The sequence below is a fragment of the Berghia stephanieae genome, chromosome 2 (assembly GCF_034508935.2).
Source record: "Berghia stephanieae isolate SIO BIC M18660-M18661 chromosome 2, UCSD_Bste_1.3, whole genome shotgun sequence".
Taxonomy (NCBI): domain Eukaryota; kingdom Metazoa; phylum Mollusca; class Gastropoda; order Nudibranchia; family Aeolidiidae; genus Berghia; species Berghia stephanieae.
In genome coordinates, this window is record NC_088361.1 from 20742407 (window position 1) to 20757725 (window position 15319).

Genomic DNA, 15319 nt, shown 5'->3' on the forward strand with positions numbered 1-15319 from the left:
TTTAGAACCAAGATGGCCGCCGTTGCCGGGCGGCATGACATCAGACTACTGAATCCAATTAGCTGATAAAATGACAAATCGTATTTCCAGCAATCGGGAATCGGCGTAATAACAGTAGGTAAAATAAGCTTCTCCTACTTCGATTTTTGGTGAATTCTGTGGAGACGATCATCATTTCTATTTGATGTTACACAACTATCAACCGACATTCCACATATTAATGAGAAGACACAAAGAGTGAAACTCACCTCTTTGAACTTGCTGATCAGTCTCTCTAACTCTAACTGATGATGACACATACCTAGTATTTGTAGAAACTATGTGTGAAATGGGAAGAATGTGCGAAATTGCGGCATCCGTCCCTTTGATCTAACAATGTAGACAAGTCTATGTCATGTATGGTGAGGGGCAAGAGAAGAACACCCTTCTCTTTATCTTTCATCGTTGTAGTCGTCGTCATAGTACTGTAGTGGTAGTAGTAGTAGTAGTAGTAGTAGTAGTAGTAGTAGTAGTAGTAGTAGCAGTAGTAGAAAAAGTATAATAGATTGAGAGTTGGATGGATTGATGACCAAGTTGATCGACCATGAAGTTCACACTTTCATCACACCCTCACAGCATTTCGTTTATATATTTTTATGTAATTTTTTGCTAACAACGCGTCTGTTCTGTCCCCGAAATGTTTAGTTTTCTCATATAATTTTACGCTGCCAGTTTTCTGGAAACCCCGTATATCGTCAGTCTCTCTCTCTATTCTCGATTCATCCGAATAACTGCTTCCATCTTAAATACGATGGCGGCGATTAGCCAATAAAAAGTGGCTGTTGTCCGGTCTGTGCCTCCACCTGCTTCTGTGTACCCACCTCTCCTTGCTTCCTCCACTGTGCTTCTTCGCCAATTATTTCTTGGCTTCCCTGGCCATCTTCCTCCTTGGGGATTCCAAGTCACAGTTTTTCCTTCTTAGTTGGGACCTGTGCTTGTGTCTAGATGAAACTTTTAGGTGATCTCAAACTAAGTACTTTGATAGTGTATCACTTGGAATCTATATCTGTTCCCTATTTGATCCAATTCCCCTTTGTCTTACTTTTTCTTGGGCGTTTTAATTGTAATTCTAGAACATTTTACTATCCCATTTTATTTCTTTTTTACTGGCGCTGATATGACCTTAATGTGTTGCAAGGGCCGTAAAACAAAAACGAACAAACGTGTCAGAACCTGTCTCGTACGCTGCTTATTTAAATACATACTAAGTATCGGAAGCACAGTAAAACCCATAAAAACAAACAATCATTCCCTTCCCATCATCTCATCCACGCACATCTCCACTGTGAAGTGGTTGCCTACCCCTCACACACACACACACACACACATCCCTCACAAGGCTAGATTGAAGTCTTTGCCAAGCGGTAATCAGAACAAGACGCGCAATTAGCTAAGGTCCTGGGTTCCAGCCTCGCTCGGCGCATAGTTCTTCTTCTTCTAGGTTCCATGCCTGGTCCAGGCTTCGGATACTGCATGAATTATCTCTCTCCATTCCTCCCTGTCTCTTGCCTTTTCAAACAGCTCTTGGATTGTTAGGCTGGTGAAGCCCTTCAGTTGGTCTATGAGTGTTTTTCTTTGTCTCCCCCGGGCGCGTTTACCAGGTATTTTTCCACAACTTGCCAGGTATTCATTCTTATCTTTCCTTACTATGTGTCCGAAAAAGGATAGTTGTCGATCCACTATTAAGGGCATTAGTTTCCTTTGTTGGTATGTTTGTTTTAGCACTTCTTCGTTCGTTTTGTGTGCAGTATACGATATTCTCTGCATCCTTCTCAAGCACCACATTTCAAAAGCTTCAATGTTCTTTTGTGTTTCTGCATTTGTAGTCCAGCTTTCGCATCCGTATAACAAGATTGGCCACACGTAGCACTTCAAGACTCGGAATCTAATCCCGAACGACATCTGTTTGTTTTTCAAAATGTTTCCCAGGTCCATGAAGGCCTGTTTGGCTTGAGTTATTCTTGCTCGTATGTCTCGGTTACATCTTCCATCTGTTGTCACTATTGAACCTAGGTATTTAAAACTTTCTACGTTGGTAAGTTGCTCGCCGTGAATCGTTATATTGCAGGTGTTGTTGTTTTCGGGGTTTTTCTGTATTACCATGCATTCCGTTTTGGTGATATTCACTTCCATTCCCTTGGCTTCACTATCTACTACCACTTTGTCAACAATCTTTTGAAGTTGGATTTCTGATGTTGCAATGAGTACCGTATCGTCTGCGTATCTTATATTATTTATGTTGTGACCTCCCACTTTTATTCCCTCCATATTATTTATGCCCCTCATGATTGTTTCTTGGTATAGATTAAACAGATCTGGTGAGGCAACACACCCTTGACGGACTCCTTTCTTAATAGGAATGGAATTTCCTGTAGAGTTTCCGATTTTGATAGATGCCTGCTGGGTGTAGTATAATGTTTGCATGAGTCTGAGGTCTTTCTCATCAGCGCCAATGGAGTGCAGTTGTTTTAGTATTTCTTCGTGGCGTACTCTATCAAAAGCTTTTTTGTAGTCGACAAAACAGAGGTATAGTGGGGTCTGAACCTGTATAGCTCTTTCACTTAAAACACGGAGGAGGTATATTGCGTTCCTTGTCCCTCTGTCAGGTTGGAATCCATATTGTTCTTCTGCGATTTCGGGGTTAATCTTATTCCTTAGCCTGTTGATAATTATACGCAACAGTATTTTGTTGATGTGGCTTATTAAACTTATAGTTCTAAAATTTTCGCATCTGACTGCACCTGCTTTCTTTGGTATTGCTATGAAAATAGAGTTACAGAGATCTTCTGGAATTTTCCCAGTATTGTATATATTGTTGAATAATATGTGAAGTTCATCAATTGCTAGATCTCCTAGGCTTTTTAATACCTCTACAGATATTTCATCAGGGCCTGTTGCTTTACCATCCCTCATTCGTTCCATGGCATGTTCAATTTCACTTTTGGTGATGTTTGGTCCGCTTAATGGTTCTTTGAATTTCAGTGGTGGTTCATTTCTATTTGGATCATTGTACAGTTCGCCTATGTATTCTACCCATCGGCTTTCTATATGTTGTTCTTCAAATAGCAGTTCCCCTTGTTTATTTTGGATACAACTTCCTGCTGCTTTGCTTTTCCTTTTCCCTGATAGTTCTTTTATTCTTTGGTGAGCTTGTTGGGGGTTGGGTTTGTATTCTCTTTCGATTTCGCAGCATTTCCAGTCTAGATAGTTCTCGTGTGCCTCGATGCATTTGGATTTAATGTGGTTGTTCAATGTTTGGTATTCTGCAGACCCTCTGGTGCATTTTCGTCTTTCTTCAAATAGGTTTAGAATTTCATTTGTCATCCATTCCTTTTTGCTGTTTATTTGAGCTATTGGTAAATGCTTTTCTGCAGTTGCTTTGACACACTTTTGGAATATATCAAATTGTTTTTCACATTTTTCGTTATCAGGTTCACTTTGGCTTTGTATCATGAGTGCATTTTCAAATTCTTCTCTCATTTTTGTTTGTATGCCATTGTCTTTGCATAACCTGTAATCCCTCTTTATTCTACCAGCTGTTCTCTGAATAGCTTTAAACTTTATCCTTACTGTACAAACAACTGGGACATGGTCACTGTCTACATCGGCGCCTGGGTAGGTTTTGCAATTTAATATGCCATTTCTGAATCTTGATGATACTGCTATAAAGTCTATCTGGTTCCTTGCTCTGTCCCCTGGTGATTGCCATGTCCAGGTTCTTCTTGGGTGTTGTTGAAACCAGGTGTTTGAAATCATTAATTTATTTGTTCTACACCAATCTGCCCAGATGTTTCCTCGTTCATTTCTGTCTCCGAGTCCATGTGGTCCGATTATGTCACCATCTCTGCCTCTGCCAATCTTAGCATTTAGGTCCCCCATTACCATAAGGACTTCTTGTGATTTACACATTCGTTTTGCTTTGTCTAGTGAATGGTAAAACTCTGTCATATCTGCATCTGTCGCCTCTTCTGTTGGTGCATAAACTTGAATAATATTGGTGTCAACTACAGGTCCTCTTAGCTTAACCAGCAAAACTCTGTCTGAGATTGCTACGTGCCCTTTGTAAAATTTGGTTGATTTTTGGTCTAAGATCATCCCTACTCCTTTTTGGAAAGAGGTTCCACCACTCCATATGATCTTATATGTCATGTTGTTTTCTTGTTTTGACATGGTTCCCTGCTCTTTCCATCTCATCTCTGCCAGGCCAAGAATATTTATTTGGAGCCGTTTCATTTCTTTCAGAATGTTGTTTAGTTTTCCTTTTTGGGCACAGGTCCTGACATTCCATGTCCCAATTTTGGTTTTGTCACATTTGTTAAATTTATTTCGCCTAGTAACTGGCTGACGGTTCGGTGTGACCTGACGAACATCACGCTCCCAACCGAGCGAGGCAGCAGTCTTCCGTGAAAACATGCTCCCCTTTACGCTGTCACCGTTTAACTTTTTGGACTTATTCATGCAGTTAACTCGGCAAAGTTACAAGAATGGTTTGCCATTGCCTATTCTTGTCGCCCTCTGCAGTTGGCCAGCTTGACCTGTTACCGTTCGACACCACGAGGAGGTTGCAGTAGGGCTTGATGATGATCTATCTTTGCAGACTTGGCATCATCCATTTGTCGAACGGCGCATAGTTGAGTCATTGAAAAAGACTTTACTCACATTCTCTGTACTCATGTGTAACATTAGAACGAGGCCGTTAACAGCGTTGTCTCTGTCGAAAAAAATAAATTAATATTGCCCAAAAGGCGCCATGTCTCGTTCTACATGTCACGTATGGCTGTTGGCGAGGGATCCTCTTTAAAGCGCTATAAGCACATTTGTGACCCCTCGCCACAAAACGGTATTAAGTCGGGATGACTAAGATGCTGAAAATTAAATTTTTAGCCAGAACGATCAGACTTGCGTTCAGTTTATAAACTTTATTGAGGAGAATGAATATCATATTTCAGGTTGCCAAATACCAGTAATTCACATTTTTGTCCAGTTTCACTTTAATTTGACTTTTTAGCATCTGGTCTATCCCGACATAATACCGCCTTGAGACTCTGAGCCACATTTAGATGATATTGCACTATATAAATACTCACTTTTTTATATAGACTGGGGACGAGTGATGATAGCGTCTCAACTCGCCCATTTTAATTCATTCTCACTGCATTTAATTTACAAGCATTTAGATCATAGCATGCCGGTTGCATGGGAAATAATATGACTACGAGAAATAATAGTAAAAAAAAAAAAGAAGAGTGACTCTGAGTCTGAGTTTAAATCAGCCAAGTTGAACAGGAATCTGGGTTGTCATTCTGGATGCATTTGTTAAAGGAGGATAACCATGACTGATAGATTAAACAAATGTTTGTGTCGCTGAAGGGTTGTTCCCCTTGAGTTTTGGATAACTTCTTTTCTGGTCCCCGGGAGTTTAATCTTAAGCGGACTGCAGTGTGATCTATTCAAAGACGAAGACCGAAAGCAAACTCAGAAAACAGATAGAGGGAAATAGAAGACACAGCATGTTTTGTTTTACGGCGCTTGCATGCAACACATTTAGATCATATCAGCTCCTGTAAAAAAGGAAGAAAATTGGATAGTAAAAAGTTCTAGAATTACAATTTAAACACCCAAGAAAAGGTAAGACAAAAGGGAATTGGTTCAAATAGGAAACAGATATAGATTCCAAGAAAACTATCACAGTACAGTACATTTAGGTCATATCAGCGCCAGTAAAAAGGAAGAAAATGGGAGAGTATATAGTTCTAGAATTACAATTAAAGCACCCAAGAAAAAGTAAAGACAAAGGGGAATTAGTTCAAATAGGGAACATTGTAGATTCCAAGAGCACACTATTTTATCAACTAAATGTTTCAACCTGACATGAGCATAATTCCTCACAAAGAGGAACACACTCAAATGTTTACAAATCATATACAATACGTAAACAAAACATACTATTTAAGTACATAACGGAGAGATGATTTACAAGACAGAAAATATCATTTCCCAAAACTCGAACTATAGATTTGACTGTTTCCCTTCCAGTCATGGTATCCGGCCAAGGCCAGGACAAAACCGAGTAATCTCATTCCAAGACAAAGACAGAAAGTATGTTGGAAAACAGATATAAGGGGACAGAAGAACTCAGTAAGTGCCTCCCTGCCCACTAAGGAAGGTCAGGAATCGCACCCAGGCACAGCAAGTGACCTTATTTTGTTTTGTTTTTGAGGGTTTTACGGCGCTTGCAACACATTAAGGTCATATCAGCGCCAGTAAAAAGGAAGAAAATGGGATAGTAAAAAGTTCTAGAATTAGAATTAAAGCACCGAAGAAAAAGTAAGACATAGGGAAACTGGGAACAAATAGGAATCAGATGTAGATTCCAAGAGCATATCACCAATGTACTTAGTTTGAGATCACCTATGTCTCATCCGGACACAAGCACAAAATCCAACAGAGGAATACACTCAAATGTTTACATTATACATTGAAAATAACAAATATAATAATACATAACAGAGATGATTTACAGGAAACAAATATCATCTCCCAAAACAATAACTATGCATTTGACTGTTTCCCTCCCAGGTAGGACTCAGGCCAGGACAAAACCAAGTAATCTCATTCCAAGACAAAGACAGAAAGCCCGTTGGAAAACAGTTATAAGAGAATAGAAGACACAGTATGTACCCCCCTGCCCACTATGGGAGGTCAGGAACCCCACCCAGCAAGTGACCTTCTACCCACCATGGGAAATGATTAAAAACCAACCCCTGGGTGGGGTTCCCTACCTCCACAGTGGACAGGGAGGTAATTACCGTGTCTTCTATCCCCTTATATCTGTTTTCCAACTTGCTTTCTGTCTTTGTCTTGGTGTGAGATTGCTCGGTTTTGTCCCGACCCTGGCCGGAGTCCTTGACTGGGAGGGAAACAGTCAAATGCATAGTTATTGTTTTGGGAGATGATATTTTTTTCCTTGTAAATCATCTCTCTGTTATGCACTGTATTATGTATTATATGTATTTTATTTGTAAACATTTGAGTGTATTCCTCTAAGTGGGGACTGTGCCTGTGTCTGGATGAGACTTTTAGGTGATCTCTAAGTACATTGGTGGTATGCTCTTGGAATCTACATCTGATCCCTATTTGTTCCCAGTTCCCCTTTGTCTTGCTTTCTCTTGGCTGCTTTAATTGTAATTCTAGAACTTTCTATCCCATTTTCTTCCTTTTTACTGGCGCTGATATAACCTAGACGTGTTGCAAGCGCCGTAAAACCCTTAAAAACAACAAACAAACAAAAATCAACCCAGCCATGTATCAATAGATTAACACGAAAAGAATTTATAAATGGCAATCAACAGATGGATGAAGCAAAGTGTACACATTTTATTCATTATAATGAGAACAAGTAGCTTAAGAAATAATTTCCTCTCATTTTCACAATTAAAAAAAATAAATTAAAAATAACAAACAAACTTGATTCCAAAACATGCATCTGTTTACAGAATACAAGAGTCAATTTGCAGTCTGCATTTGACACACATAGTCTAGATATTGCAATCTCGATCATTTTCAATTAACATTAGGGGAGAAAAAGATTATTCCTATAACATTATGATTATTTAGAGCGCGGAGCCTATTAAAGGCCACTTAAATCTGGTAGAATTATACACATGTTATGTTTATTTAGAGTCTTATCGTGAACTAATACCATTTAAGATAAAAACCCTAAAAAAATATAAAAAATGAAAAAAAAAAAAAAGGCAAAAAAAACAACAAAACAACCATAACCACTATTTATGAAATGCCTCTCTCTCTACCCACTAATTCAATACAACTAGATAAATATGAATACCCATGACGGTTGGTATGTGCTATTAGAAAAACAAACAAACAAAAATGAACCAAACAACATTCAATTAAAACACATACGGATTCAGAAAATCAACAGAAATGAGCAAAAGAGAACATTCATCTGGACGACCAGGATATAATTTAGTCATCACAAAGATCGATTCCTCTAAAAATAACGACCCAAAGTTGTGTCTGTATCAATATGACAGAAGTAATAAATAGCGATACAGAAGACTGCTATCACAAGATTCATACAAATAGATTACTACAAAGCATTTATAGAGCAAACGCCTTTCATGCCAAGTCGAGTCCATTCTAACATCACTACACCATGCACATCAGCTGTCGTACTCTGATTGGCCACAACTTCATGCTTGCATCCAGCCATCCATTTACCATGGGTCTCAAAGCATCCAGCCATCCGTTTATCATGGGTCTCAAAGCATCCAGCATCCATTTACCACGGGTCTCAAAGCATCCAGCCATCCGTTTATCATGGGTCTCAAAGCATCCAGCCATCCATTTACCATGGGTCTCAAGGCATTCAGCCATCCATTTATTATGGGTCTCAAAGCATCCAGCCATTCATTTACCACGGGTCTCAAAGCATTCAGCCATCCATTTACCATGGGTCTCAAAGCATCCAGCCATCCATTTACCATGGGTCTCAAAGCATTCAGCCATCCATTTACCCTTAGTCTCAAAGCATCCAGCCATCCATTTATCATGGGTCTCAAATCAGAATTTTCAAAAAGGGAGAGGAACACTTCAGTGGAACACGTGTTTCATCATAAATAACATGTAGCAATATGCCCCTATTATGGACAATACTGGTAAAATATACAACTATCAACATACAAATCATACTATCAAAAGGAAAAATTGTTAAAGAACTAATAAACATGGACAAGTCCCTTGCAACCAGACTGCTTACAATGACTTGAATGAGATGTATAGATACTACTGAAGGCCTGGAGCCCAAGCGGAAGAAAATAACGGAGAACTTGAAATAGCGAAAATTTGAGACCCATGATTTACACCACTATAGTATTTCTTTTATTTTTAAAAGAAGAAACAAAGAATTATTTCACCCACACTGACTCGACCAATCACAAATACACACACACACACAGACAATTAACAGAATAATGATACTGCATGGAAATACAGTTAAAAAAAAAAAAAAAAAGTTAAAATGTATAATATTAAATTAAGAGTATAACAATACCACAACGTTTGTCATTCATTTGGCAGAGAAGACATATGTTGTTTGTTTGTTGTTTTTAGGGGTTTTACGGCACTTGCAACACATTTAGGTTATATCAGCGCCAGTAAAAAGGAAAAAAACGGGATAGTTTGTTTTTTGTTTGTTTTTAAGGGTTTTACGGCGCTTGCAACACATTTAGGTTATATCAGCGCCAGTAAAAAGGAAGAAAATGGGACAGTAAAAAGTTCTAGAATTACAATTAAAGCATCCAAGAAAAAGTAAGAAAAAGGGGAACTGGGAACAAATAGGGATCAGATGTAGATTCCAAGAGCACACCATCAATGTTCTTAGTTTGAGATCACCAATAAGTCTCATCCGGACACAAGCACGGCCCCCACTAAGAGGAATACACTCAAATGCTTACATTATAAATTAGAACAAATAGAATAATACATAACAGAGAGATGATTTACAAGGAAAAAAATATCATCTCCCAAAACAATAACTATGCATTCGACTGTTTCCCTCCCAGCCAGGACCCCGACCGGGGCCAGGACAAAACCAAGCAATCTCATTCCAAGACAAAGACAGAATGCAAGTTGGAAAACAGATATAGGGGGATAGAAGACACAATAAGTACCTCCCTGCCCACTATGGGAGAGAGAAGACAGATAGTTAAACAGTGAAAAGAATGAAAAACATGTGGAAGCGTGGCCGACCTTAAAAAAAAAAAAAACAAACAAAAAAAAACAACTGAAAGAATTACAATAAACTTTAAGGCAGATGTATTGGTGTTATAAATTACTGTGAAATGAAAATTTATAAGTTAGAAAATTTCCACTTTTAGTGAATACAATTTAATCATTCAAACAAAACAGGACTGATGTTAGAATATCTTATAACTATACTTAACTTTTTAAAAAAATGCTCCTCTATGATGTAGATTTAATGAGCAACAATCAGTTTTATAGTATTCAAAGTTTACTTCACAATGAGCTGTAGACACATATTATGTTAATCACATAATTTCCTTATCCGTCATTTTTATTATTAAAAAAAATAATTATTATATTATATTTCTTTGTTTTAGAGTTTTAATTTCGAGGTCTTAAAAACACATACTAAACCAAAAAATATTTCAACCATTGATTGACATTTTGATCATCATTGAAGAATGTAAAATAGAAATGACGCATACATGAATGTATAAATATAAAGCAGGAGTGATCACTTGTCATTCTGACTGCAAAGTATTTTCCAATAGAATTCCTAGCATTAAATCAGTAAACTAAAACAAAGAATAAGCAAAATACACAACATACTAATAAATAATTTTTAAACCCCCCCCGCCCCCCCAAAAACAAACACCTTTTTTTTATATAATAAAAATAGAAATTTTAGAAAATAATGATAAGCTTAATTAATAATAAAAGGTCAAGCTCTTCCACAGTATATCACAGGTTTAAAGTTTTCCAACCGGCCACCAGATCATATTCATCGAAGGAGGCCAACAAATCAACATCGACAACAGGAATAAAATGAATTCTTGTTTTAGAACAATACCTAAGAAATTGTGATAACTTAGTAATAATAATAATATAGATCTACATACATAACACAGGACAACAGATATTGTTATTGATTTGTTTCAAGTGGATAGATGGGAGATGGGGACAGCGTTTATGTACAAATCAGGTTTATTCAGAATACACGAGTAACCCACTTCAAACAACAAAAGAAGCAAATTACTCTTTAAATATAAATACAAATACAAAAGTAGATGTTTATCTTATTTAGAAAGGGGAAAATATGCAAACTGTATTGGATTGGTATTGGCTGTGATAAATTAATCAACATGTTGATGGATTTTCTAGAAACAATTATCTACTTTATCCAGTATCCGTCCCTATAAAAAAAATAAAAAAATTGGAATATATAAAACATCCACAAGATCCCGAATCAAGCATAGGTGGAAATATAACCGTGTTTTGAAAAATATAAAAAATACCCCCACCCAAAAACCCCAGATAAGTCATTTATTGGGAGTGGAGATATACAAATGCCTCTCTAAATAAAAATGTTTAATTCGAGAAGTCTGATGTAAAACAATGTATTTTGGATTCCGCCTCAAATGTACTGTTTAATTGTCTCCATGTCTGATTAACACTATAGCATAAAATGTCAATTCTTTTTAAAATTCTATTTCAGCTGGAAAGACCATAAAATAGGGGAATTCCCACCTATGTTTAAATTCACTATGATCATTTACTTCAACATTGTTGTTGTTTGGGCAAGAGATGAGAAAAAACAAAACCAAACCCATTAGTCCTGGGAGAAAAAAAATAAATAAGTGAAGGTCATTCCTATTTTACTTTACAATTGTGAGTGACATGACAGAAATCGAACAACGTAATCATTTTGCCTGGATTCAAAATAGGAAATTTGTTTTTAAAAATGATAATTTACAAGAATGGCAAATTGAATGCATATCTCCTCATTCATTCATTAATAACAAGAGAATTTTTTTTTTTTTTAAATGAAAGTCCACAAGGTGTGATTGTTATGCGAGTCACAGTCGTGCATGTGTTATAGGTGTGTGATTAATGGGGCGGAGGGTCCGTGTCCGAGGCCCCTCGTTGATGTGGCATGTGTTTAAGCATACTACGTTTTGCTGTGGCAGGGTTGAGGGCTGCTCTTTCCCTGTCCCTACCTGAAAGCGAGGCGGTTGCAGCAGCAGAAGCTCTCCCTGACACGGATGACGACATCCCGACATTACTGTGCTGTACACTAACACTATTCGGGACAGTTATTGGACTACAAACTTGACGCGGACTTCCAGCAGAGGCTGAGGGAGGGGATGTTGTGGAAGAAGGGGATGTTGTCATTGTTGTCCCGTAACAGCTCCTGTTGCTATTCCCCCCCGATGTTAAAGAATGGGCGCTCCCATGTTCTGAAAGGGATTTACCCTGCGTCCCCACTGCTCCTATAACTCCTCCACCACCAGCTCCTCCTCCTCCACTTCCCCTGTTTTCAGAGGATTTCACCTTTGACTGTTTGTTGTTGTGCCTGGAGTCTTGGCTATTTCTGTTTTCTTTATGCACCACAGCACTGTTATCACCATTTTGCTCCTCTCCCCCTTCGAGTGAGTGTGACCTCACCAAAGAGTCCAACAAGGTTGTTTCCTCTCCAGGGCCTTCCGTTACCAAATTTAATTGCTCCGTTAAGGTTGCCAATAACAGTTCTTGAACAAACATATTGCGTTGAGAAGTATCACTGTCTGCAGTATTTACTATCCGATTGGGACCACTATTTTCAGTACACAATCTGTAAAGAGAGAAAGACAAGAAAGAAAAAAATTCCATCAGGTTTACACGTAAAAGAACTGCGTTTAACTTTTGAAAGAGGGGAAAATTTAAATTTAAAGAAGAGCAAAGAAAAATACAGATCAAACCACTCAATTAAAAGGGGAACTGTTCTTCAAATATTCTCTAAATTAAGCGGCTTTCAATGGACCACTGAATTCCAATGAAAACTTTGTATGCAGGAGCACAATTACATAATTTGTGATACTTTACTGACAGTTTAGGCAGACCTGCCAACCTTTCATATTCCAAAAGAGGAATCAGAAGGTCAGAAAATGGGAATTTGATACAAAAAATAGGAATTTATTTATGGATAATTCTGTATCGAAATGACCACCAACTTTGCCACCAAACAAACAAAGACATTATTCTGGCACAGGTGGCAAAACTACATATAATATATAATATGTATTAGGTAATGGAATGGGGAATTGGGAAAGGAGTACAATTAATTTTCCTACTTAATTCAATTTTGTAAATCATTAAAAAAAAAATTCACTTTTTATACCCCCACCCACACTCCTCCTTTTTGTTCTTTTTACCATCACATCATAATTATTATTTTTGAAAATCGTAATTTTAGAGATAATGCCGGAATTGTAGAAAAGGAAGAGTGAAAATAGGAATGATTCCACCAAAAGTGGAAGAGTTGGCAGGTAAGGTTTAGGACACAGACCTGTATCAAGATGAATGAGAGGACAGTTTTTAGATTCATCTTATCAGCACTTATGTTACGGCTGTTTATTACACCAGATATCTTTCACTTTAGTTTACTACCATCTCACCCCCAATGGAAACAACCCATCGTCGATAAATAATGGGGAGACCACAGTGTGGTTATGTCATAACAGATGTCCAGAACGTGAGAACTGGCTTTTATATATCCCTTCAGGTAGAATGCACCGCTTGGATTTCAGTGTCAGTCAGGCTATAAGACAGATTTTGTAAAATTGTTCATTTTTACACTGCAATTGCTGACCGTACACTTCTCCTATATTTTTCTATTTTATATGGATAAAACGGCCACATTTTCATCTTCAAGACGCAATTATTTTCATTGATATCAAGAAATGGTGAGTATACTTAATTCTTTCTTGAAAAATGTATATTTTTCTATTTAAAATTAACCTGAAAAATATTTTAATCTGTTTAAAAAATTCAAATTGATGTTATCTGAGTTTTGTTACCATAACACATGGTAGTAAATATAAGAGTAATAATCTACTTTTAATATAGCATTTATTTCAACGATTTGTAATGACAGGTTTTTGCACAAATAATGTGTAAACACATCTTGTCTAATTCTTTGTTGGCAAACAAAATAGTCCCGTCTTCAGACAAACTCCAGAGACATAAGAATCCAATGGTGATGATAACGTTGTTATTGTTGTTGTTTTATGGTGATGATGATGATAGCACAGTAATAGTAGTAATCGTAGTAGTGTTAGCAGTAGTTATAGCAGTGGTGGTGGTGGTGGCGATTGTGGTAGTAATAATGATAACGATGAGTTACCATGAGTCTTATTGTCATTATCATTCCCAACCATGGGTGAAAGTTAATGAGGATCAATTTGCCTGATAGACAGGCCGGTGAAACCAGTTTGCCTGAAGTACTACTGTAGTAGTAGTAGTAGTAGTAGTAGTAGTAGTAGTAGTAGTAGTAGTAGTAGTAGTAGTAGTAGTAGTAGTAGTAGTAGTAGTAGCAACAGTACAATGGTGATCAAGAGTAAGATAAATAAACTCATATTTATATGAACAATTATATCACACATTTCAATCGATTCACACTGATTATTGCTATCTGCGATGGTTCATTTATTTCACAAGCAGCCCATTATCAACCAACTTTCCATTTCAAAAAGTACAAGTTGTCTGCTAGGCGTCCTTTTTTGTCACAGAACTAAATTAAAACATTTGACACTAGACACCTTCTCATGTGATTGGTATTAGTGTTATTAAATACCGTACTTAAGGTCGTAACGCCAGGGATAGAATTTTTCGATCATGGTTACCTAGTCGGTCATTGACTACGCTCAACACCGCTTGACTTTGTTAAATGACAATGTTATGCAATGCTCAGCCACATTTTATCGGGGTGTGGCCAATCAAGAATGAAGACGTTTGAAATACACACTTACACACACACACACACACACACAGAATCACAAAATGGTGATGATCCTGATCGCACAGTTGGCAGATCATTCGCCTCATATGCAAAGGAGGTGGAATCGATCCCGGGTTAGGTTGAACTTTTATTTCTGAACCCAACCAGCAGTGATTGGGATGCTAAGTCTTTTAGATCTGAGAAGTATGTACTTTGCTGCTGATTGGTGTCCTATCCAAAAGAGAGAGAGAGAGAGAGAGAGAGAGAGAGAGAGAGAGAGAGAGAGAGAGAGAGAGAGAGAGAGAGAGAGAGAGAGAGAAAGAGAGAGAGAGAGAGAGAGAGAGAGAGAGAGAGAGGGGGGGGGGTGTGTGTATGTGTATGTGTTGGTGTACATAAAACTAATTTACGCAACGTTTTACCATGAAACAATTTTCATTCTACCACCTCAGTTTAATCTCTCATCAGTTCTCTCTGAACCTATTACCAGCTACGTCATGCCATCTTCACGATTCGCACCTCATCGCGATATTCTTTTATGTTGACTCGTTGTACAGTCAACAGGGTTGAGGGAAGATAGACAAGGCCTATCATATTTGTGGGTATGTGTGATTTGAGTAGGAGGAGCTTTCTTGACTTTGCTGATGACCGACTGGTGAACAATTGAAATTAGAATTGTCCTTATTCAGCAGCCAATTGGAAATGGGCAATTGTAAAAAGCTGATTGGACGCTCCATGGAAAGAAAACAGTTTGAGGGACAT

At 37.7% G+C, this 15319-nt stretch overlaps 1 protein-coding gene across 1 annotated transcript in view; it reads right to left on the reverse strand.

Annotated features, from left to right (window-relative positions):
• Positions 1-7396: 7396 nt before the first annotated feature.
• The window catches only part of LOC144964465 (E3 ubiquitin-protein ligase KCMF1-like), a 28934-nt gene continuing 21011 nt past the window's right edge, over positions 7397-15319 (reverse strand). Inside the window, exon 8 of the mRNA XM_078898801.1 lies at positions 7397-12415. Within this exon, the coding sequence (XP_078754927.1) occupies positions 11692-12415 (724 nt within the window). The 3' untranslated portion in view covers positions 7397-11691. The remainder of the gene's footprint in view (positions 12416-15319) is intronic.